This window comes from Salmo salar, chromosome 24 (assembly GCF_965601325.2).
Source record: "Salmo salar chromosome 24, fSalSal1, whole genome shotgun sequence".
NCBI classification, from domain to species: domain Eukaryota; kingdom Metazoa; phylum Chordata; class Actinopteri; order Salmoniformes; family Salmonidae; genus Salmo; species Salmo salar.
In genome coordinates, this window is record NC_138314.1 from 41,360,353 (window position 1) to 41,386,107 (window position 25,755).

Here is a 25,755-nt window from a genome sequence, read left to right on the forward strand (position 1 = left end):
CTGTTTTTCCAAAACAATGGCGGAGTGTCCACTCTGTTATTGTTTGAAAAGCAGATTAGGCCTACCCATTCAAAAGTATTCTCTGCAAAAAAAAAAAACAATATGACGTTAGCACACACGTGTCAAACACATTCCACTGAGGGCCGAGTGTCTGCGGGTTTTTGCTCCTCCCTTGTACTGGATCGATGAATTAAGGTCACCAATTAGTAAAGAACACCCTGGTTGTCTAGGTCTTAATAGAAAGGAAAAAACTAAAAACCCGCAGACACTCAGCCCTCGGTGGAATGAGTTTGACACCTCTGTGAGCTAGAGGGTGTAGGCACATAGCCTACATTTCCCGACATGCCAAGTTGGTCCAGACACGCGCATTGTTGCGTAACTGTTTCAAAGGTTGCGTACACCACTTTTCGGAACACTATGTTATTATCAGGTTATTATACGTGAGAGAAGAGACCGGCTCGGATAATTTCAGCTGGGGTTCAAGGATCGAGGTAAACTTATTATACTTGTATTGTGGCCTGATATTAACAATATTGTTAATCTTAATTAATTAAATCGACCAAAAATATCGCTAACGTTAATTTATAGGCTACTAGTCCTTATAGGCTAGATTACAACATTACATTTTCAGCCTATCAGGAAAATGTTATATAACGGGTAAAACACATGAGTCATATTTGCATTTAGCCCACACAGCCCTTTGGATTTGTACCGTAGCATTGTCAATGTGTTTGTATTGCTACCTAGGTACCCGCCCCCCAGTCTGTGCAGGGTTCACACAGACACACAGACAGACAGACAGACAGTGTGTGAAGGTGATGCACAGTATGTGGCTATAGCAGCAACAGGATGAGCGGTGGAGCCCTGGGTATCGAGATTGTGCTGGTTTTCTTCCTGCCACTATTTCTCCTGCATCGCTATGGACACTTCCGCAAGCAACACCCACTGGTGCTGTTCGGGACCCTCCTGTCCTGGTATCTCTGCTTCCTCATCGTCTTCATCCTTCCCCTGGATGTCAGCACGGTATGTTGCCCCTACCCGCCGATCGTGAGTCAGTTTAGCATTTCCCCCAGTATTGGTTAAGGTTGGTATTTGGGGAAGGGAAGCTGATCCTACATCTGTAGAGGAAACTTCACCCCAGAGTGTATGAAAATCTGCTCATGTAGGGAGATGTACAGTAGGGGTGTTAAAGTGATGAAAAACTGTTATTCTGTCATGCAAAATAGTAGTACATTAAATTACTATATTGGCTTCATTACATGTGCGTGTGCGTGTGTGTGCGTGTACGTGTGTGTGCATGTGTGTGTGCGTGCATGTGTGTTTGCGCACGCACACATTCTTATTTCAGACCATATATAACCAGTGTAAGATTGACAACGAGAAACCCAGGGATCTGACCAGTTCAGACCCCTTTAATCAGACATCCAACTCCTCTGTCTTCCCTACAAGGTACAGTACCAACAGATCTGGTCCAGGACCTTACCGCGTTCCTCAACTAACACCCTGTTATGCTATGCACTGAACGCCATTGACTAAATTCATGACCAATTTGTGTAGTGACTGGCTTCAACGTAGCGTAAGAGGGAGCTAGTAGAGGAACTCGCTAATTAAGTACCTGGACCAGAGCTACAGTTGAAGTCGGAAGTTTGGTAGGTTGGAGTCATTAAAACTCATTTTTCAACCACTCCACAAAATTCTTGTTAACAAACTATAGTTTTGGCAAGTCGGTTAGGACATCTAGTTTGTGCATGACCCAAGTAATTTTTCCAACAATTGTTTACAGACAGATTATTTCACTTATAATTCACTGTATCACAATTCCACTGGTTCAGAAGTTTACATACACTAAGTTGAATGTGCCTTTAAACAGTTTGGAAAATTCCAGAAAATTATGTCATGGCTTTAGAAGCTTGTGAAAGGCGAATTGACATCATTTCAGTCAATTGGAGGTGTACCTGTGGATGTATTTCAAGGCCTACTTTCAAACTCAGTGCCTCTTTGCTTGACATTATGGGAAAATCAAAAGACCTCAGAAAAAAATGGTAGACCTCCACAAGTCTGGTTCATCCTTCAGAGCAATTTCCAAACGCCTGAAGGTACCACGTTCATCTTTACAAACAATAGTACGCAAGTATAAACACCATGGGACCACGCAGCCGTCATACCGCTCAGGAAGGAGACATGTTCTGTCTCCTAGAGATGAACGTACTTTGGTGCGAAAAGTGCAAATCAATCCCAGAACAACAGCAAAGGACCTGGAGGAAACAGGTACAAAAGTATCTATATCCACAGTAAAATAAGTCCTATATCGACATAACCTGAAAGGCCACTCTGCAAGGAAGAAGCCACTGCTCCAAAACCGCCATAACAAAGCCAGACTATGGTTTGCAACTGTACATGGGGACAAAGATCGTACTTTTTGGAGAAATGTCCTTAGGTCTAATGAAACAAAAATAGAACTGTTTGGCCATAATGACCATCTTTATGTTTGGAGGAAAAAGGGGTTGGCTTGCAAGCCGAAGAACACCATCCCAACCATGAAGCACAGGGGTGGCAGCATCATGTTGTGGGGGTGCTTTTCTGCAGGAGGGACTGGTGCACTTCACAAACTAGATGGCATCATGAGGGAGGAAAATTATGTGGATATATTGAAGCAACATCTCAAGACATCAGTCGGGAAGTTAAAGTTTGGTCGTAAATGGATATTCCAAATGGACAATGACTCCAAGCATACTTCCAAAGTTGTGACAAAATTACTTAAGGACAACAAAGTCAAGGTATTGGAGTGGCCATCACAAAGCCCTGACATCAATCCTATAGAAATGTTGTGGGCAGAACTGAAAAAGCGTGTGTGAGCAAGGAGGCCTACAAACCTGACTCAGTTACCCCAGCTCTGTCAGGAGGAATGGGCCAAAATTCACAAAACTTATTGAGGGAAGCTTGTGGAAGGCTACCCAAAACGTTTGACCCACGTTAAACAATTTAAAGACAATGCTACCAAATATTAATTGAGTGTATGTACATTTCTGACCCACTGGGAATGTGATGAAAGAAATAAAAGCTGAAATAAATAATTCTCTCTACTATTATTCTGACATTTCACATTCTTAAAATAAAGTGGTGATCCTAACTGACGTAAGACAGGGAATTTTTACTAGGATCTAATGTCAGGAATTTTGAAAAACTAAGTTTAAATGTATTTGGCTGTGTATGTCAACTTCCGACTTCAACTGTAAGTACCCACTGGACTGTCTGCTGACAACTTTATGACTTGTGGTTATGTAACGGTTGTCCTGTATTCATGTGGTTTCCTTTACAATGTGTACATAGTGTTGTCTCTTATGAGGATGACCTGTGCTGGTGTCTCTTTAATTACAGCACACCTAAAGTATGTCACAAGCCATGGAGCTATATTCCTGATGGAATTCTGCCAGTGTTCTGGCGTGTGGTCTACTGGACCTCTCAGTGTCTGACCTGGTGAGCTCCACTGTCCACCCACCCTGACTGCAATAGCAACCATTTACCAGAGGAGATTTCCACTCTATTTTTGGCTAATGTGTTTTTGTTGTTTTTATTTGTCCGTCTGTTTGTCTACTCAGGCTGTTGCTCCCCTTCATGCAGTCCTATGCACGCTCTGGGGGCTTTTCTATCCTCGGTAAGATTAAGACGGCCCTTATCGAGAACGCCATCTACTATGGCACCTACCTGATCATCTTTTGCTCCTTGCTTATCTACGTGGCTGTCCATCCCCAGTGGCAGCTAACCTGGTGAGTAAACCCCATCACACCTTCTGCATCCCTGTCCTGTCCCGTCCCCCCTCCTGCCTCAATCCAACCCAATCTAAACATTATCCATTAGTAGGGAAAATGCAAATCTGACCCTAGATCAGCATGTAAGTGTCTCTGTCTTCTCTTCCAGGCAGGGCCTGCAAACCATTAGCATCGCAGCAGCAAACACCTGGGGGCTTTTCCTCTTGGTGCTGTTGCTAGGTTACGGCCTGGTGGAGATCCCGTGCTTGTACTGGAACTCCTCTCGCCACGGTTACCTGTTGGCCAAGACCTACTTCAAGGTGGCCAAGCTGGCGACGGAAAAGTCAGACGCTGAGGAAAACATGGATGACGCCATGGAGGTGAGATGGATGAGAAGAACTAAAGGAAGTAGTAAAGTACGATGGTTTTCAAAGGTCCACTCAGCGATATGGCGTGTCCGTAAGTATAGCGGGGCAGACCTCCAATATAAACAAAGACAGTACGACGCAAGGGGCTAATCTTGGCAGCATTTGTTCTCACGTTGTACGAGAGAGGAGCGGACTCCTGTGCAGATGGTAAATATTGTCTGCGTCCAAAATGGCTCCCTGTGGGCCCTGGTTAAAAGTGGTGCACTATTTATGGAATGGGGTGACCATTTCTGACGCCACCATTATCTGTGAGGCAGTTCATATCAGATCAGCCTCTTGCTTTGCACTCTCTCTGGTGTTTACACCACCCTTTATAGAGACAGTCATATCGCTGAGTAAAAAGTAGGACAAATCAATGCATTGTTTTGGGCCATTGAATGAATTTCTCTTTGACAGGAGGTGGCAAATGTCAACGAATCAGTTGGGTACAGTCACCCCCTAAGGAACAACATTGACACTATTTTGAGAAAGGTAAGAATGTTAGAACAAAGTTGAATACATCCGTGTGTAAACCAGCGGTATAGTCTATAATAATGATAATGAATCATGTTAACTATTAATATGAACGACTAAGTCTAAAATCTCAACTAAGCACATCCATTTTAGTGTCCCATGGAAATCCAGGAGAAAATGGTGAGGCTGAACGCGGAGGACAGTGAGGATGAAAGCACACAGAGGACCTATCCTTCCAAAAGGAGCCTAGTGAAGCTTCATAAGCAAGTAATTATGGTTGAACCACCCCCTAATGAAACGTTCTGAAATGTCCCTTTATATGGTCGGACGGTGATTGAATTAGGCTCAGATTGTTGCTGTGAAAGTAACCCATGATGTACATAGTGTCTATGAGTGGGGTGATCCTAGTATTGTGTGTTGGCCAGGTGATCTATGCTGGCCAGAGACACAGTCAAACACAGGTCCAGTGGGCGATCCTTCTGGAAGAGGCCTTCCATTTAGAGGACGTGTGTAAGAATGAGACCAGTGCCTCCCATCAGTTTGTCCATAGTTTCCTCTCCTCCCAGCCACCCGGCTGGCTCGGCAAATACCTGTACACTCCCACCATAGGTGAGTTCAAGTAGGGGACGACTGATTTCTTCAATAGTCCTATGGCTGTGTCCCAAATGGCAGCCTATTCCCTATGTAGTGCACTACTTTTGACCAGGGCCTACAGGGAATGGGATGCTATTTGGGATATAATTTACTGTATGCCTACTGTCTAGCCACGGTCAGCTGACCTGTGAACACGTTGAACTCTGGCTGCCGTGAAAGGACTGTGTTGTGAAAGCTGTATCAGCCCCTTTAGAAAATCCACTTATCAAATGTACACAGAGAACGACTTTATTCAGTATCTTCAACAGATTGGCTCTTGATATTCATCAATTGTGTGTGTATGAATGTATTATTATCTATCCTCGTGTGTGTCCCTCCCTGCCCCAATACTCATTGCAATATCTGACTGAAATGTGAACTTTTCAAAAGAGTAAACTCACACACCTTAATTTACCCGGTGCATGGAGCAAAAAGTATACTTATTAAAAAGAAGCAAAACTCTTCACACCAGTAATCTTAACGCTTCCAACAATTGAATGGATCTATTTAGCAACATTTGGTGTGGTGTTTTTCTATAGAGTGGTACTGGGAGTGTGTGCTGCGACAGTGGTGCTACCGGCTGCTGGCACTACTGCTGTCTCTACTCTCTGTGGCTGTGGTGTGGTCTGAATGCACATTCTTCAGCACACATCCTGTCCTCTCTCTCTTCGCCATCTTCATCCAGTTAGCAGAGAGGGACTACAGCTACTTGTACATAGAGGTAGATATTATCTTTGGGATTCTGTGTGTATAGTTAGCCTGGGTGCCAGTCTGCAGCACAAGCTGATTTGGGACCGGGCTAGTTTATTGGCATGTTGATCCGAAAAATGTCTTAACTGCGACAATAAAGTAACTAATACTGTTACTACTACTAGATGTTTAGGATAGCATAGTTGCAAACACAGTGTGGATAAATTACATACAGGAAAATGTGTAAGTATAACAGGAAATATGGAGAAAGGTTTTTCCGTTGAGTACCAACGAGCCAAATGATCGTTGTGATGTTCTGTCCACCACCAGATGGCGTGCTTCGTCACTATTTTGTTCCTGTGTGTTTGTGTCTACTCCACCGTGTTCCGCATCCGAGTCTTCAACTACTACTACCTGGTACCTCACCATCAGACAGACGCCTACAGCCTACTGTTCAGCGGAATGTACGTCTCTCACCGCTAAAATATACCATGTTTTGTGAAGGTGTGTCTATGGTGTCCATTTTAGGACAGCCTCAAAAAGAAGTCTTGCTGAGACTGAAAGAAGCTGAGACTGCGGCTGTCCTAATATGGACACCATAGATGTCACTATTTGAGCTTGGTTCTAGAGCTTTAGAACTCTACAACATTTCAGTCAACATGTTTGTCTGAGTATCACTTTGAGTACCGTGTGTATACCTTTAAAACGCAGGTTGTTCTGTCGACTGACTCCTCCGCTGTGTCTCAACTTCCTGGGTCTCATCCACATGGACGCCTCCATTTCTCACCAGCAGAGAATAGAGACAGCATACACCACAGTGAGTCACACCCGGTGGGCATCCCAAATGCCACCCTACAAACGCAAAACGCAGTAACTACGGCAACAGTCAAAATGAAAATATATATATATTTTGTTCCTAACCAGCCAAATAGGTTGTAGGTAGATTAACTGATGTATCATATTATTATGAAGTAATTGTTATGCATATAAACATGACCACTGATTAGCTTCCCTGTGGCTCAGTTGGTAGAGCATGGTGTGTGCAACACCAGGGTTATGGGTTTGATTCCCACGGGGGGCCAGTACAAAAAAAAATAAAAAATGCATGAAATGAAACGTATGCATTCACTACTGTAAGTCGCTCTGGATAAGAGCATCTGCTAAATGACTAAAATATAATTTCACCTATGAGCCCTCAAAATATTGTTTTTGAAAATTTTTGCAAATGAAAGAGATATATAATTGATAAGAGAATGATCTAATAAAGGTAAATGAATCAATAATTCATTATTAATTAGTAGTTATGTAGCATGGATAATGAATAATGAATGTACTGAACGTTAGTCCCATAAAGTCTAGTAGAGGCTGGAAAGGGAGAGAAATGTGTCTGCGTATTGATGGACCTAAGAGGACTGTAGACATTTGTTCTACCTGACTTAGCAACTTTGAGAGGCTTTGGAGGAAATATGGGAGTAACTCTCAAGGTCTCAGTAATCTCGGGGGAAGGCACAGACAGCGCTGGATAGTGATTAACAGTGGTGGGAAGTCAAGGGAGAGATACTGTTCACCTACTGTTTGTGTGTATGTGTGTGCGTAGGTTATCTACTTTTGGTGTGGAGGTGTGTGCGTAAGCGGAGAGAGAGGATAAAATGAACTTCTTTGTTAATGTTGGGCAGAACGTTCTCTGAATAAACCGTACGAACATTTTGCAGAAAACTGAGTCCTTGCCTAATTATTAACCCATTGTCTTACAAACCTTGGGAATTAGTCAAGGCTTATTGATTGTTAATTATTATCATTGGAACAGAATAATTCCTTTGACAATAATTTACATACATATTCACACCCCTGAGTCAATACATGTTAGAATTACCTTTGGCAGCGAGTCTTTCTGGGTAACTCTAAGCGCTTTCCACACCTGGATTGTACAATATTTGCACATTATTCTTTTTTAAATTCTTCATGCTCTGCCAAGTTGGTTGTTTATCATTACTAGAAAGACAATTCAACTCTTGCCATAGATTTTCAAGACGATTTAATTCAAAACTAACTAGGCCACTCAGGAACATTCAAAATCGTCTTGCTAAGGGAAAGGGAAAGGGGGATACCTAGTCAGTTGTACAATGAATGCCTTCAACTGAAATGTGTCTTCCACATTTAAGCCAACCCCTCTGAATCAGAGAGGTGGGGGGGGGGGGGGGGGGGGGCTGCCTTAATCGTCATTCACGTCTTCAGCAACTCCAGTATATATTTGGCCTTGTGTTTTTAGGTTATTGCCCTGCTGAAAGGTGAATTTGTCACTCAGTGTCTGATGGAAAGCAGAATGAACCAGATTTTCCTCTAGGATTTTTTTATCCTAAAAAACTCCTTAGTCCTTGTAAATGATAAGCATACCCATAACAGGATGCAGCCACCACCATGCTTGAACATATGAACAGGCCTCCCCAGTGGTGCAGTGGTCTAAGGCACTGCATCGCAGTGCTAGGAATGCCACTAGAGATTCTGGGTTCTACTCCAGGCTCTGTCGCAGCCGGTCTCGACCGGGAGACCCATGGGGCGGTGCACAATTGGCCAGCGTCGTCCGGGTTAGGGGAGGGTTTGGCCGGCAAGGATGTCTTGGCCCATCGCGCACTAGCGACTCCTGTGGCAGGCCGGGCGCAGTGCACGCTGACACGGTCACCAGGTGTACAGCGTTTCCTCCGACACATTGGTGCGGTTGGCTTCTGGGTTAAGTGGCCATTGTGTCAAGAAGCAGTGTGGTTTGGTTATGTTTCGGATTACGCACGGCTTTTGACCTTCGCCTCTCCCGAGTCCGTACGGGAGTTGCAGTGATGGGACAAGACTGTAACTACCAATTTTATACCATGAAATTGGGGAGAAAAAAAGGGTAAAAAAAGAAGAAAGAAAAGAAGAGTAGTACTCAGTGATGTGTTGTGTTGGATTAGCCCCAAACATAACGCTTTGTCTCCAGCACATAAAGTTAATTTCTTTGCCATTTTTTTGGCAGTTTTACTTTAGTGCCTTATTGCAAACAGGATGCATGTTTTAAAATATTTTTATTCTGTACAGGCTTCCTCCTTTTCACTCTGCCATTTAGGTTAGTATTGTGGAGTAACTACAATGTTATTGATCTATCCTCAATTTTCTCCTATCACAGCTATTAAACTTTGTAACTATTTTAAATTCGTCATTGGCCTCATGGGGAAATCCATGTGCGGTTTCCTTCCTCTTCGGCAACTGAGTTAAGAAGGATGCCTGTATATTTGTAGTGGCTGGGTGTGTTGATGAACCATCCTAAGTGTAATTAATAACTTAACCATGCTCAAAGGGATATTCAATGTCAGCTTTTTTTTTACCCATCTACAAATAGGTGCCCTTCTTTGCGATACTTTGGAAAACCTCCCTGGTCTTTTTTGTTGAATCTGTGTTTGAAACTAACTGCTCGACTGAGGGACCTTACAATTATCTGTATGAGTGGGGTACAGAGATGAGGTAGTCATTAAAAATGCATGTTAAACACGATTATTGCCCTCAGAGTAAGCCCATGCAATTTATTGTGATTTGTTAAGCATTCTTTTGTCCTGAACTTATTTAGGCATGTCATAACAAAGTGTTTGAATACTTATTGACTCAAGACATTTCAGCTTTCCATTTTTTATTAATTTGTAAACATTTCTAAAAACATAATTCCACTTTGACATTATGTGGTATTGTGTGTAGGCCAGTGACACAATTTAAATTTTATCCATTTTAAATTCAGGCTGTTAACACAACAAAATGTGCAAAAAGTCAAGGGCTGTGAATACTTTCTGAAGGCACTGTATATGCTTAATGCAAAGGAAAAGTGCAGTATCTACAATCTAAATGTGTTGATTCAATTTTCTTGTTGTTTTTCTGTTTGATGGGAACTGTTTGAGAGTTCTAACTACATTCCAACTGTATTTAATGATGATATGTAGTTGTGTTTTGAACGTTATATTGTAGTAACCCTCAATAATCTTCTCACCATAGGACTATTTCATCACGCAGAATGTTTATACTAAATATTTGTGTTTGTGCAGCATCTACAATCGAAATGTGTTTATTCAACTTTCCTGTTTTTTCTGTTTGACTTTGTATGGTAATTTATTTGACTTAGGGGTCATAGGTCAAATCAAATCATGGTTTATATGCATAAAAAGGACTTCATAATCGGATGATACATCAGTGTATCTCTTATCTACCTACAACATATTTGGCTGGACAGCAAATACATTTTAAAGACATTTTTCTCACTTTCATTGTTTGCGTACTTACTGCTCTTTGCCTTTGCATGGCAGAGTGGGTAACAGGAGTCAAAACATGGTGTAAAAAAGCTAAAGTGCAGTAACTTCACTTAGTTACTGCAAATTTCACACTCTATTTTCTCTGAAACGGAACATAATTCAACCAGGACACTAAAACAGATACTGCCAAGCCTGATTTCAGTCTTAACTACATTTTGACCAAAAGTGTAGTTTCTGCGTTTTGCCATTGTAGGGCAGTATAGACCCCACAGTGGAGGTGTCATAATACCCATAAAACCTAGCGGTCAAACAGGGAAATGGTTCCAATCGTTTTTCCACCATTCATTTTTCCCAGAGTGGATTTTAGAAACAATTAAAATAAGGGCTGTGGGAAAAAGGAATGGTGGGAAATTTATTGAATTTGACCGCTAGGTTTTATGAGTATTATGACTCATACTGTGGTAGTCTGTAGTGCACTACTCTAGACCAGAGCCCTATTTCCTATATAGTGCACTACTCTAGACCAGAGCCCTATTTCCTATATAGTGCACTACTCTAGACCAGAGCCCTATTTCCTATATAGTGCACTACTCTAGACGAGAGCCCTATTTCCTATATATAGTGCACTACTCTAGATGAGAACCCTATTTCATATATAGTGCACTACTCTAGACCAGAGCCCTATTTCCTATATAGTGCACTACTTTTGACCAGAGCCCTATGCCCATATATAGGGAATACAGTGCCATTTGGGACGCAGCCTCGGTCACATGGGCTCTCTCATTGTAAAGGAAAACTAGTCAAGTCGTGAGGAACCCACTTGGCATGCTACTGAATAATGAACATGACCCTACTGGGATTTATTTAATCAGCTAGACTTTCTAGGTATTGGAGCCACCATTTTCTCAACTCCATCTTTCTTGTGTCTACCAGATCATGGGCTCTATGCGTCTCCTCTCCTTCATAGCAGATGGTTTCTACATCTATTACCCCATGCTCATAGTCCTCCTCTGCATCGCCACCTACTGCAGGTAAGTCTTGTCTGCAGATCTATTTGACATCCTCTCCAGGGGATTCCCATCATAAGACAACAGGGTCTATATTGACATTTGTCTCATAGGATCAGTTTAGAAGTTATATGCTTTAACAATCAATGGCTATATTCATTTAAAGTCCAGAAATGGAACCCCAGATTGCCTCCTTTAACTAACACATGGCAGTGTGTTTTTCTTCCTCCCCTCCCTTGTGTATTTCCAGCCTGGGTACCCGCTGTCTCAACCTCCTGGGGTTCCCACAGTATATTAGTCAGAGCGATGACTTGACCTCTGAGCTGGTGGAAGAGGGCAGAGAGCTTATCAGAAGAGGTACTATTGTAGGGTGAAGTTGCCTCTGGACTCCGATCTTGGATCAGATTAGCATTGGTTGAGGTTAATATTGTGGGAGGGGCAGATGATCCTAGATCTGTAACTAAAGGAAACTTCACCCCAGAGCATTGTTGTACACTCAGCCTGGATGCCATTTGAGAAGCTCTCCTTTTGGAGTCCAGTGTGGATAAGACCAAGTCTGGGACAATGTTGCCACTATCTCTGCTTGTTGTTGTTGCAGAAAGAAGAAACCGACAGAGAAGCGAGGATGGGGAGAGTCGGAAACGAGTGAGCACGGTCCTTTCTTATTTTGAGTCTTCTCTGAACACTGGAGAAGACCCCATATCAATGTTCACACCACCGCATTACCAAACTATGAACCACCTGCCAGCTCATTGGGTTCACTGTCTGTGTAAAATGCTCCGGCATGAAGTTTCCCTTAGGTACAGATCTAGGATCAGCTTCCCTAAAAACTGACTCAAGAACGGACGTCTAGGGTCAACGTAACCCTACACCATGTAAAATAACTATTTTTCAGGGATGGAGAGAGCGCTATGGAGAACAGCGAAATGTGAGGAGGAACAGAAATGGTTATTCCGAGTTAAAGGACAACGACTCTCCCTCAGACAGCAGTGACAGTGAGTATGAAGTTTATGATGATCATTTTCAACAGACCTAATTGTCACGTCCTGACCATAGTAAGTTGTTATTTTCTATGGTAGAGTAGGTCAGGGCGTGACAGGGGGTGTTTGTCTGTTTTTTGTATTTCTAAGTTCAGTTTCTAGTTTTGTATTTCTAGGTTGGTTTTTGTTTGGCATGACCTCCAATTAGAGGCAGCCGGTTGTCTCTAATTGGAGGTCATATTTAAGTTGATGTTTGTCCCAATTGTCTTTTGTGGGTGATTATATTTTGTGTGTAGTGTTTGTTTCTCCTGCGTCACGGTTTGTTGTTTTGTCCTTCAGTTTATTTTTTGCATTGCATTAAGTTTCACCGTTTAATAAATATGTGGAACGAAACAGACGCTGCATTTTGGTCCGATCATTCAAACAGCTGTGACACTAATGCATTATAGCCGTCAATCAAATGTTATTTTGCGTCCCAAATGGAACACTGTTCCCTATGTAGTGCACTACTTTCCCTATGGGCCCTGGTCAAAAGTAGTGCACTACATTGGGAATATGTTGCCATTTGGGACGTAAACTTAAATGTGTGTTCTCTTCAGCTGCCCAGTTGACCTGGAGAGAGAGCGGGGATCACAATGGGCTACTTCAGGACGTGGACACCACAAGCCTAGATCCTAGTGATTCTCCAACCCAGAGGTACTAGATCCTAGTGATTCTCCAACCCAGAGGTACTATGCCCCAGTCATTCTCTCAACCCAGAGGTACTATGCCCCAGTCATTCTCTCAACCCAGAGGTACTATGCCCCAGTCATTCTCTCAACCCAGAGGTACTATGCCTCAGTCATTCTCCAACCCAGGGGTACTATGCCCCAGTCATTCTCCAACCCAGAGGTACTATGCCCCAGTCATTCTCCAACCCAGAGGTACTATGCCCCAGTCATTCTCCAACCCAGAGGTACTATGCCCCAGTCATTCTCCAACCCAGAGGTACTATGCCTCAGTCATTCTCCAACCCAGAGGTACTATGCCCCAGTCATTCTCTCAACCCAGAGGTACTATGCCCCACTCATTCTCCAACCCAGAGGTACTATGCCTCAGTCATTCTCCAACCCAGAGGTACTATGCCCCAGTCATTCTCTCAACCCAGAGGTACTATGCCCCACTCATTCTCCAACCCAGAGGTACTATGCCCCAGTCATTCTCTCAACCCAGAGGTACTATGCCTCAGTCATTCTCCAACCCAGGGGTACTATGCCTCAGTCATTCTCTAACCCAGAGGTACTATGCCTCAGTCATTCTCCAACCCAGAGGTACTATGCCCCACTCATTCTCCAACCCAAAGGTACTATGCCCCAGTCATTCTCCAACCCAGAGGTACTATGCCCCAGTCATTCTCCAACCCAGAGATACTATGTCCCAGTCATTCTCCAACCCAGAGGTACTATGCCCCAGTCTTTATTTGAAATAGTATACTGCTCCAAAAAATAAAGGGAACACTTAAACAACACATCATAGATCTGAATGAAAGAAATAATCTTATTAACTACTTTTTCCTTTACATAGTTGAATGTGCTGACAACAAAATCACACAAAAATAATCAATGGAAATCCAATTTATCAACCCATGGAGGACTGGATTTGGAGTCACACTCAAAATTAAAGTGGAAAACCACACTACAGGCTGATCCAACTTTGATGTAATGTCCTTAAAACAAGTCAAAATGAGGCTCAGTAGTGTGTGTGGCCTCCACGTGCCTGTATGACCTCCCTACAACGCCTGGGCATGCTCCTGATGAGGTGGCGGATGGTCTCCTGAGGGATCTCCTCCCAGACCTGGACTAAAGCATCCGCCAACTCCTGGACAGTCTGTGGTGCAACGTGGCGTTGGTGGATGGAGCGAGACATGATGTCCCAGATGTGCTCAATTGGATTCAGGTCTGGGGAACGGACGGGCCAGTCCATAGCATCAATGCCTTCCTCTTGCAGGAACTGCTGACACACTCCAGCCACATGAGGTCTAGTATTGTCTTGCATTAGGAGGAACCCAGGGCCAACCGCACCAGCATATGGTCTCACAAGGGGTATGAGGATCTCATCTCGGTACCTAATGGCAGTCAGGCTACCTCTGGCGAGCTCATGGAGGGCTGTGCGGCCCCCCAAAGAAATGCCACCCCACACCATGACTGACCCACCGCCAAATCGGTCATGCTGGAGGATGTTGCAGGCAGCAGAACGTTCTCCACGGCGTCTCCAGACTCTGTCACGTCTGTCACGTGCTCAGTGTGAACCTGCTTTCATCTGTGAAGAGCACAGGGCGCCAGTGGCGAATTTGCCAATCTTGGTGTTCTCTGGCAAATGCCAAACGTCCTGCACGGTGTTGGGCTGTAAGCACAACCCCCACCTGTGGACGTTGGGCCCCCATACCACCCTCATGGAGTCTGTTTCTGACCGTTTGAGCAGACACATGCACATTTGTGGCCTGCTGGAGGTCATTTTGCAGGGCTCTGGCAGTGCTTCTCCTGCTCCTCCTTGCACAAAGGCGGAGGTAGCGGTCCTGCTGCTGGGTTGTTGCCCTCCTACGGCCTCCTTCACGTCTCCTGATGTACTGGCCTGTCTCCTGGTAGCGCTTCCATGCTCTGGACACTACGCTGACAGACACAGCAAACCTTCTTGCCACAGCTCGCATTGATGTGCCATCCTGGATGAGCTGCACTACCTGAGCCACTTGTGTGGGTTGTAGACTCCGTCTCATGCTACCACTAGAGTGAAAGCACCGCCAGCATTCAAAAGTGACCAAAACATCAGCCAGGAAGCATAGGAACTGAGAAGTGGTCTGTGGTCACCACCTGCAGAACCACTCCTTTATTGGGGGTGTCTTGCTAATTACCTATAATTTCCACCTGTTGTCTATTCCATTTGCACAACAGCATGTGAAATTTATTGTCAATCAGTGTTGCTTCCTAAGTGGACAGTTTGATTTCACAGAAGTGTGATTGACTTGGAGTTACATTGTGTTGTTTAAGTGTTCCCTTTATTTTTTTGAGCAGTGTATTAGGGCTAGATTTAATCGGTGTCGCGGAAGATCCGTGTTATAGTGTGAATGAAATTTAAAGGTGATTGAGCCGACATGCAGCGTTTACCGTGAATGCAGTCTCCACAAACGCGCGAACATTTCCTTTAAATTTTAATCGCACTAAAGAGCAGATCTTCCATGATATTGGATTGAATCTAGCTTAATGCGAATACTAAATACTAGCCTGGTCACAGATCTGAGTGTGCTTTTGCCTTCAATTTTCATTGTCAAGCCATGAAAACTCCATAAAGAATTGGCAAGAGAGCAGAAACAGACTGGCACCCAGGCTAGTAGATTACAGACTGGCACCCAGGCTAGTGGATTACAGAGCATGGTGGGAAAACATTGTTGTATTATAATGGCAGTAGAAGAGACAAAGAGAAAGGGGAATGACTGATCTGATATTATTTCTCCTTGGTCTGTCCCTCTCCAGGTATGCAGGAGGACGTTACCTCTCCATGGCGTCCTCTCGGACACACATTTTCAACGATGTCTGAGAGGAGCCCCTGCTCAGAGGCTGTGGGACTGAACTAACCTTTCCTCATTGCCCACACTAGAGTTGCTAGAGTTCCATGGATATTGTCTTCTTCTCTTTTGTCCTTTAGCCTGTTTGTCTGGAGAGAGATATTTATTTAATGCACATTGGGATCATAATGAATACGATAACATGGACCAGGGGGTCCTGATCCGAGATCAGGACTGGCTTCAGTAGTCCCCCAAGAACAAAACATTGTCTGACCTCAGGAACAAGGGATGCATTGATTTCCGTTTTTAGAACCCATTCATTCTGTAACAACTACTCAGTGATTTTATCTTTATTTAACTAGGCAAGTCAGTTAAGAACAAATTCTTATTTTCAATGACAGCCTAGTGGGTTAACTGCCTTGTTCAGGGGCAGAACAACAGATTTGTACCGTTTCACCTTTTCACCTTTCAAACTATTTTGCCAAATATCAATTAAATAAAAGGTATGAATTTGTAAATTAACTTTGATCTACATTATTATACCTGTTAATGAGAGCATTATTATTGATGGTTTATGGTGATGAAGGGATGATTTGACCTCCTCATACCTGCTAATGGGAGACTTTAGGCCTAGTGGGTCATACAGTATGTGTGAAGGCTACTATGGTTCTATGACTGCATTCCAATGGGCTCAGGTCATAAGTAGTGCACTATAAAGGGAATAGGGTGCCATTTGGCACACAGCCTATATGTGTGGTCCCCGTACGGGGGTGGGTCCCAAAGACCTTCCCCATTATTGATTAAGGGGACCTTAAGATCTATATGTTTTGCTGCAGGCCTTATAGTAAGATACTGTTGCTATGTGTCTAAAAACTCTGCCACTATACGTTGAACAAGCATCTATATTAGTCTTTGTGGTTAAGCCCTGGCTGCTGTGAGAGTGAGCTGCAGGCTGGGCCTGAGTCAGACTGAAACTAGATCAAGAGAAGTAACTGCTGTCTGGTTTTGACATGTTGATCTTGTGTGACAGTAGACAATGCTAATAAATTCAGAGAAGCTACTGTACTAGGCTGCCTTATAAGGTAGCCTCAGCTTATTGATACACACATACATTGACGTAGGTGATCATACCACTAGGGAGGGATCACATGTATGAAATCAGCTGTGCCCTTAGGTGGGGTGCAGAATTTACGGGGAAACATGCGTGCCATGTTCCTGTTGTCAACTTCTGTCTGCAATTGCATTAATAAAGGTTTTTGATTGATTTACTTAAAGATATTGTCTGATTGCTGATTTCACCAATAAGCAAATGATTGACAAGGAACCTACCCCGACAGTGGATAGGTCCTTTGGCTCCAGACTCTCCAGTGTTCTTCTCTGTAGGGGTTAAATGTAGCCCTGAGGCAGGGCAGGGATTACCCATGTTTCATGGGAACTGACCCAGAGAAACCCATTCTGTATTCTCTAATAAAATCCATAACAAACTTCAATGACTTCAGCCGATCCCGACCGGCCACGCTCTGTACAGTCTGTTCCCTTCTTCGCCATGTTTGCGTGCGAGACGGGCCTGTCTGAGAAGAGAAGCACTGGCACCTTCATCTGCCTGACAGCCCTCTCTAATCGCTTATTTCCCCTAATCTACAGTACCAGTCAAAAGTTTGGCGACACCTACTCATTCAAGGGTTTTTCTTTATTTTTACTATTTTCTGCATTGTAGAATACTAGAAGACATCAAAGCTATGAAATAACACATATAGAATCATGTAGTAACCAACGAAGTGTTAAACAAAATATATTTCATATTTGAGATTCTTCAAAGTAGGTGGGGACGGGTCAAGTCCCACTCTGGTTCTTAAGGGGACTGAGGCCGGGCAGTGACTACACTGATCTAAAAGATGGGGAGGGGCTAGAGAATGGGGAGGGGCAGTGACCACACTGATCTCAAGGATGGGGAGGGGCTAGAAAATGGGGAGGGGCAGTGACCACACTGATCTCAAGGATGGGGAGGGGCTACAGAATGGGGAGGGGCAGTGACCACACTGATCTTAAGGATGGGGAGGTGCTAGAGGATGGGGAGGGGCAGTGACTACGCTGCACTAAAGGATGGGGAGGTGCTAGAGGATGGGGAGGGGCAGTGACCATGCTGATCTAAAGGATGGGGAGGTGCTAGAGGATGGGGAGGGGCAGTGACCATGCTGATCTAAAAAATGGGGAGGGGCTAGAGGATGAGGAGGGGCATTGACCATGCTGATCTAAAGGATGGGGAGGGGCTAGAGAATGGGGAGGGGCAGTGACCACACTGATCTAAAAAATGGGGAGGGGCTAGAGGATGGGGAGGGGCATTGACCATGCTGATCTAAAGGATGGGGAGGGGCTAGAGGATGGGGAGGGGCAGTGACCACACTGATCTAAAAAATGGGGAGGGGCTAGAGGATGGGGAGGGGCATTGACCATGCTGATCTAAAGGATGGGGAGGGGCTAGAGGATGGGGAGGGGCAGTGACCACACTGATCTAAAGGATGGGGAGTGTTGCTTTTGTCTCTTGGGGGTTGGAGGGATGAGGAGAAATTGGGGTCTAAAGTAGTGCACTATATAGGGAATAGGGTGCCATTTGGGAAAGTTATGTCGGGCAGGCAGGAAACATGACTAACGGTCCTCACCACCTTTTCCTCCCCTACTGCGTCCTTCCCTCCCTCCTCCCCTCCCTCTATCACTCCATCCCACATCCAGGTTCAAATCAGTTCCATGGTTAGCCAATTGGGCCACACTTGATTTGGACAGTCCCCAATAGATGATCTGTAGATGCTTAAACTGTTGCAACACTGTTGATAAGCAATAGCTTGCTAAAGTTACGGTTAGGTTTAGGGTTAACTTAGGCTGCTAGGGTTAGGGTTAACTTAGACTGCTAGGGTTAGGGTTAACTTAGGCTGCTAGGGTTAGGGTTAACTTAGACTGCTAGGGTTAGGGTTAGGGTTAACTTAGACTGCTAGGGTTAGGGTTAGGGTTAACTTAGACTGCTAGGGTTAGGGTTAGGGTTAACTTAGGCTGCTAGGGTTAGGGTTAACTTAGACTGCTAGGGTTAGGGTTAGGGTTAACTTAGACTGCTAGGGTTAGGGTTAACTTAGACTGCTAGGGTTAGGGTTAACTTAGACTGCTAAGGTTAGGTTTAGGGTTAACTTAGACTGCTAGGGTTAGGTTTAGGGTTAACTTAGACTGCTAGGGTTAGGGTTAACTTAGACTGCTAGGGTTAGGTTTAGGGTTAACTTAGGCTGCTAGGGTTAGGTTTAGCCACATATTTAAATCTAATAGTTGACAGCTGAATAGTTTGTTGACAATGAAAGAGGCATGTAATTCATAAACTGAAGGTTAACATTTTGAAATAATTAATTCAAATTATTTTACTTTATAATGCACTGTATAATTTGCTGAATTATTTTAAGTCAACTGCATTTCTAAGTGGATGGGAATCTCAGGTTAGCTTGTGAGAGTTAACTGCGTGATAAATGAGGTATATTTATCTTAAGACACCATCAAAGACAGAGGCTCCCCTTCGCTCTGTTGGACCTGCAGAGCTCGGTGAATATCCTGGGAATGAGAGGGAGAGCATGGAGAGGTTAGCTTGATCACTGTTTAATAAGAACGTGAAGAGGGATTGTCTTTCTTTATGGGCTTGGACCTGGATTCAAATAGTATAGTTTTCTTTCAAATATTTGAGCAGTGCTTGATCAATCTTGGGGACCAATGAAACAGTCCCAAAAGCACACAGATCCCACCCATTCGGCAGACTCAAACAAACATTCAAAGTATGTGAAAGAAAGCCAATACTATTTGAACCTAGGTATCGTATTGTGAATACTATACAGTGTGTTTATATTTTGAGTGAAGTTTTCTATTGGTCCATACTAACAATGAGTTGGTATTGAGAGGAGCCCTCGATCAGATCTTGTATGACCGGATGCTGGGATAGGATGGAGAATGGAATCTTGTCCTCAACCTTGTACCCCAGTTCTCTGTAGACCTTCACAAAGTCCTGTGGGTAAAGAACAATCCTAGACTTAACAAGCAGCTCCAAAACAACATGTACACATTTTCGTTCAAAAGACAGATTGATGTCCCGACACAGCCAGAAGAGGACTGGCCACCCCTCAGAGCCTGGTTCCTCTCTAGGTTTCTTCCTAGGTTCCGGCCTTTCTAGGGAGTTTTTCCTAGCCACCGTGCTTCTACATCTACATCTGCATTGCTTGCTGTTTGGGGTTTTAGGCTGGGTTTCTGTACAGCACTTGGTGACATCGGCTGATGTAAAAAAGGTCTTTATAAATACATTTGATTGATTGATTGTTGAAATCGTTCATCAATTAACCAGATAGTTCAGTTCATCCCAGTAAATGAAAATTAGGTTATTTTTTATTTTTACAAATGCATTTCCAAAATGCTACCGATCACTGTAAAGTGTTAGGTAGGAGTGGATAAGAGTGGCATCATCATATGGCAAAAAACAGCAACATAAGCAATATGATTAAGTGGGAAGTAGTGTTTCATATGTCTCTTAGCCTGGTCCCAGATCTGTTTCTGCTAACTCCTTGTCACTCACTGTCATGACAGGGAGTTGTCATGACAGCACAAACAGATCTGGGACCAGGTTTTTATATATATATATCTCTTACAGAAGAGAGTGAAACTCCTGTCCTGTACCTCTTTATATTCATCAGGACTCTTCCAGTTGGGATGGAAGCGGTTGTGGCATGCCCCCCAGGCTCCCCCGTGACAGATAGCTCTGAGGAGGGCAGGGATGGACACCCCCTCCTCCCCTCTTGGCCCCCCCTGAGTCTCCACCTCCTCCTCTAGCTCGGTCGACTCACTCAGCCCCTCCTCCATGTAAGGCACCGACTACAAATTCACAGTTAGTCATCAAACAATGGATAGAAATGAGTATATGCTCTGAGCTATCCCACCAAGGCCAAGCTACTACTACTAATGGTACTACTGCTACAACTACTACTACTACTGCAACTACTGATACTACAACTACTACTGCTGCTACTACTACTGCTATTGCTGCTGCTACTACTGATACTGCTACTACTGATACTGCTACTACTGATACTACTACTACTACTGCTATTACTACTGCTATTACTATTACTACTACTACCACCACTACTACTGCTACTTAGTTATCAACATACCATACAGTATGTTGATGACACTGGACTTGAAACATATGCACATGATTCATCTAATAGGGACTATGAGGTGTAGTTTAGACAAAACGGTACCATATTCCCCTATATAGTACACTCCTTTTGACTAGAGCTGGGACACTATATAGTACACTCCTTTTGACTAGAGCTGGGACACTATATAGTACACTCCTTTTGACTAGAGCTGGGACACTATATAGTACACTCCTTTTGACTAGAGCTGGGACACTATATAGTACACTCCTTTTGACTAGAGCTGGGACACTATATAGTACACTCCTTTTGACTAGAGCCGAGACACTATATAGGGGAATAGGATGCCGCTTCACATGCAGCCTTGGATGCAGAGTGACGTAGCCAACCTTGAGAAGTCTACTGCTAGAGTGGTGTCGAAGTGGCTGTCCCATGACGACACTGAGAGCTCGGACAAAGCCCTGCATAGGGTCAGGGTGGGCGGCGAAGTACAGCAGCATGGTCACGTAGTCGACACGAGCTGGCGAGCAATTGGGGTCGGAGAAAAGCAGAAAGAAAAACTGCAAGAAATATTTGCAGATGAGTTATCAATGCAACATTGTGTGATGATTTGTATTATTCCATTTATAAATTCAAGCAGTTGGTTGTTGTGAGACCTGGGTTCAAATACTATTTAAAATCATTTCAAATACCTTATTTGGGCTTGATTGAGCTTGCCTGGCACAATGGAAATAATAGAGTAGTCACAAAACTGCAAACCCTGCCCATCTGACACTCCAGGCAGGCGGCTTAACTAAGCACTAAAAGTATTTAAAAGATTTCTAATAGCATTTGAACCCAGGTCTGGATGTTGTTGCTATGTGTACCTTCCGTAGATTAGCCAAGCGATCGTAAGGAAGTGGCTCAGACAGGTCTTCGGGAATGGACAGTGTCCGCTCACTGGGGAACCACAACTCAACCTAATAATGAAGCAAGAAAATATGATTCATTCATACATATCGACCAGGTATCACAGTATGAGCGACAATGTCAAGTCTTCGCCTACCACCTGTAATGATGTAATTCATGGATTTTGGCAGCCATCATTTGATGCTAACCAAGACAAAGATTTGAGCACCATATGTTTCAAAAGTGCTAATATCATTGTGTGTAATGGAAAACGTGATGGTGATAGTAGAGTTTGTTGAAGAGCTGGCAGTGTACTGTAGGTAGTATATGGTGAAGTTTCCCTTTGATGCTGATCATGGGTCAGTTTATAATTTCCCCCACTGATGATTAAGGTTAGGATTGGGGGAGGGGAAGCTAAACCTAGATCTGTACCTAGGGGAAACTTCACCCCATAGCGTAGGAAGGTACCTTTAAGTACTGCTCCTCAGTCAAAGACCCTGTGGCCCCAGCGTCCGCCATCTTGAAACGGGCCAACACTTGCAGCAGCTGAGGCAGAGTGGGGGTGGGCCAGGGGAGGGCGGCACTCAGAAGGAACTGACGCCAGTCCAGCATCTCTGTGTTCTGGGTTAGCATCGACACCAGCTCCACCAGCTGCACACACACACATTTCACACAAACTCCATGTCTGTTCATGAGAACATGACTGTTTGTGGCCGTGATGACACCCTAGTAGCCATGTTGTGAGTCAGTCAGTCAGCCAGCCAATGGGTCAGTCAGCCATTCAGTCAGTCAGTAAGTAAGTCAGCCAATGGGTCAGTCAGTCAGCCAGCCAGCCCATGGGTCAGTCAGTAAGTCAGCCAATGAGTCAGTCTGCCAGTGGGTCAGTCAGCCAGTGAGTTAGTCAGCCAGTCAGTCAGCCAGTCAGCCAATGGGTCGGTCAGCCAGTCAGCCAGTCAGTCAGTGAGTCAGCCAGTCAGTTAGTGAGTCAGCCAGTCAGTTAGTGAGTCAGCCAGTCAGTTAGTGAGTCAGCCAGTCAGTTAGTCAGTCAGTCAGTCAGCCAGCCAGTGGGTCAGTGAGTCAGTGGGTCAGTCAGTCAGCCAGCCAGTGGGTCAGTGAGTCAGCCAGCCAGTCAGTCAGTCAGCCAGCCAGCCAGTGGGTCAGTCAGCCAGCCAGCCAGTCAGTCAGTGGGTCAGTGATGTCTGTTCATGAAAACATGACTGTTTGTGGCCGTGATGACACCCTAGTAGCCATGTTGTGAGTCAGTCAGTAAGTCAGTCAGTCAGTCAGTTAGTTAGTCAGCCAATGGGTCAGTCAGCGGGTCAGTCAGTCAGCGGGTCAGTCAGTCAGTCAGCGGGTCAGTCAGTCAGTCAGCCAGCGGGTCAGTCAGTCAGTCAGCCGGTCAGTCAGTCAGCCAGCGGGTCAGTCAGCCAGCGGGTCAGTCAGCCAGCGGGTCAGTCAGCCAGTGGGTCAGTCAGCCAGCCAGTGGGTCAGTCAGTCGGTCAGCCAGCGGGTCAGTCAGTCGGTCAGCCAGCCAGTGGGTCAGTCAGCCAGTGGGACAGTCAGCCAGTGGGACAGTCAGCCAGTGGGACAGTCAGCCAGTGGGACAGTCAGCCAGTGGGACAGTCAGCCAGTCAGTCAGTGAGTCAGCTAGTCAGTCAGTGAGTCAGCCAGTCAGCCAATGGGTCAGTCAGTCAGTCAGTGTGTCAGCCAGTCAGCCAATGGGTCAGTCAGTCAGCGAGTCAGTCAGTCAGCCAGCCAGTGGGTCAGTCAGCCAGTGGGTCAGTCAGCCAGCGGGTCAGTCAGCCAGCGGGTCAGTCAGTCAGCGGGTCAGTCAGTCAGCCAGCCAGCGGGTCAGTCAGTCAGCCAGTGAGTCAGTCAGCCAGTGGGTCAGTCAGCCAGCCAATGGGTCGGTCAGCCAGTCAGCCAGTCAGTCAGCCAGCCAGCCAGCCAGCGGGTCAGTGAGTCAGTGGGTCAGTCAGTCAGTCAGTGAGTCAGCCAGTCAGCCAATGGGTCGGTCAGCCAGTCAGCCAGTCAGTCAGTCAGCCAGCCAGCCAGTGGGTCAGTGAGTCAGTGGGTCAGTCAGTCAGCCAGCCAGTGGGTCAGTGAGTCAGCCAGCCAGTCAGTCAGTCAGTCAGCCAGCCAGCCAGCCAGTGGGTCAGTCAGTCAGCCAGCCAGTCAGTCAGTGGGTCAGTGATGTCTGTTCATGAAAACATGACTGTTTGTGGCCGTGATGACACCCTAGTAGCCATGTTGTGAGTCAGTCAGTAAGTCAGTCAGTCAGTCAGTTAGTTAGTCAGCCAATGGGTCAGTCAGCGGGTCAGTCAGTCAGCGGGTCAGTCAGTCAGTCAGCGGGTCAGTCAGTCAGCCAGCGGGTCAGTCAGTCAGTCAGCGGGTCAGTCAGTCAGCCAGCGGGTCAGTCAGTCAGTCAGCGGGTCAGTCAGTCAGTCAGCGGGTCAGTCAGTCAGCCAGCGGGTCAGTCAGTCAGCCAGCGGGTCAGTCAGCCAGCGGGTCAGTCAGCCAGTGGGTCAGTCAGCCAGCCAGTGGGTCAGTCAGTCGGTCAGCCAGCGGGTCAGTCAGTCGGTCAGCCAGCCAGTGGGTCAGTCAGCCAGTGGGACAGTCAGCCAGTGGGACAGTCAGCCAGTCAGTCAGTGAGTCAGCTAGTCAGTCAGTGTGTCAGCCAGTCAGCCAATGGGTCAGTCAGTCAGTCAGTGTGTCAGCCAGTCAGCCAATGGGTCAGTCAGTCAGCGAGTCAGTCAGTCAGCCAGCCAGTGGGTCAGTCAGCCAGTGGGTCAGTCAGCCAGCGGGTCAGTCAGCCAGCGGGTCAGTCAGTCAGCGGGTCAGTCAGTCAGCCAGCCAGCGGGTCAGTCAGTCAGCCAGTGAGTAAGTGAGTCAGTCAGCCAGTGGGTCAGTCAGCCAGCCAATGGGTCGGTCAGCCAGTCAGCCAGTCAATCAGCCAGCCAGCCAGCCAGCGGGTCAGTGAGTCAGTGGGTCAGTCAGTCAGTCAGTGAGTCAGCCAGTCAGCCAATGGGTCGGGCTGCCAGTCAGCCAGTCAGTCAGCCAGCCAGCCAGCCAGTGGGTCAGTGAGTCAGTGGGTCAGTCAGTCAGCCAGCCAGTGGGTCAGTGAGTCAGCCAGCCAGTCTGTCAGTCAGTCAGCCAGCCAGCCAGCCAGTGGGTCAGTCAGTCAGCCAGCCAGTCAGTCAGTGGGTCAGTGATGTCTGTTCATGAAAACATGACTGTTTGTGGCCGTGATGACACCCTAGTAGCCATGTTGTGAGTCAGTCAGTAAGTCAGTCAGTCAGTCAGTGAGTTAGTCAGCCAATGGGTCAGTCAGCGGGTCGGTCAGTCAGCGGGTCAGCCAGCGGGTCAGTCAGCCAGCGGGTCAGTCAACCAGCCAGTGGGTCAGTCGGTCAGCCAGCAGGTCAGTCAGTCGGTCAGCCAGCCAGTGGGACAGTCAGCCAGCGGGACAGTCAGCCAGCGGGACAGTCAGCCAGCGGGACAGTGGGTCAGCCAGTCAGTCAGTGTGTCAGCCAGTCAGCCAATGGGTCAGTCAGTCAGCGGGTCAGTCAGTCAGTCAGTCAGTCAGCCAGTGGGTGGGTCAGTCAGCCAGCGGGTCAGTCAGTCAGCCAGCCAGCGGGTCAGTCAGTCAGCCCAGCCAGCGGGTCAGTCAGCCAGTGGGTCAGTCAGCCAGTGGGACAGTCAGCCAGTGGGACAGTCAGCCAGCGGGTCAGTCAGTCAGTCAGTGGGTCAGTCAGTCAGTGGGTCAGTCAGCCAGTGGGTCAGTCAGCCAACCAGTGGGTCAGTCAGCCAACCAGTGGGTCAGTCAGCCAACCAGTGGGTCAGTCAGCCAACCAGTGGGTCAGTCAGCCAACCAGTGGGTCAGTCAGCCAGCGGGTCAGCCAGTCAGTGAGTCAGTCAGCCAGTCAGTCAGTCAGTCAGCCAGCCAATGGGTC

General features: G+C 45.9%; 2 protein-coding genes across 5 annotated transcripts in view; one reads left to right on the plus strand and one right to left on the minus strand.

Moving 5' to 3' along the window:
• The first annotated feature begins 345 nt into the window (after window positions 1–345).
• Window positions 346–17,017, plus strand: LOC106585919 (G-protein coupled receptor-associated protein LMBRD2B). 4 transcript variants are annotated; one of them, XM_045706706.2, is made up of 18 exons: window positions 346–491; window positions 748–1,023; window positions 1,349–1,449; window positions 3,379–3,477; window positions 3,600–3,767; window positions 3,919–4,129; window positions 4,574–4,648; window positions 4,784–4,897; window positions 5,056–5,239; window positions 5,803–5,984; window positions 6,284–6,417; window positions 6,665–6,770; window positions 11,152–11,249; window positions 11,476–11,582; window positions 11,824–11,870; window positions 12,121–12,220; window positions 12,805–12,933; window positions 15,712–17,017. In XM_045706706.2, the coding sequence occupies exons 2-17, from the start codon at window positions 850–852 to the stop codon at window positions 12,906–12,908; spliced, it is 2,004 nt and encodes a 667-aa protein (XP_045562662.1). In that variant the 5' UTR covers window positions 346–491; window positions 748–849; the 3' UTR covers window positions 12,909–12,933; window positions 15,712–17,017. The 4 variants fall into 4 exon arrangements, 2 of the variants coding, with proteins under 2 accessions (XP_045562662.1, XP_014028136.1); XM_014172661.3 differs by having other exon boundaries at window positions 12,805–12,901; XR_006761737.2 differs by lacking the exon at window positions 11,824–11,870.
• A 398-nt stretch (window positions 17,018–17,415) lies between these two features.
• The window catches only part of spef2 (sperm flagellar and cilia associated 2), an 85,302-nt gene continuing 76,962 nt past the window's right edge, over window positions 17,416–25,755 (minus strand). Inside the window, exons 33-38 of the mRNA XM_082968764.1 lie at window positions 22,274–22,456; window positions 21,784–21,876; window positions 21,307–21,477; window positions 20,436–20,630; window positions 19,651–19,773; window positions 17,416–19,328 (exon numbers count right to left, since the gene is read on the minus strand). Of these exons, the coding sequence (XP_082824890.1) occupies window positions 19,263–19,328; window positions 19,651–19,773; window positions 20,436–20,630; window positions 21,307–21,477; window positions 21,784–21,876; window positions 22,274–22,456 (831 nt within the window). The 3' untranslated portion in view covers window positions 17,416–19,262. The remainder of the gene's footprint in view (window positions 19,329–19,650; window positions 19,774–20,435; window positions 20,631–21,306; window positions 21,478–21,783; window positions 21,877–22,273; window positions 22,457–25,755) is intronic.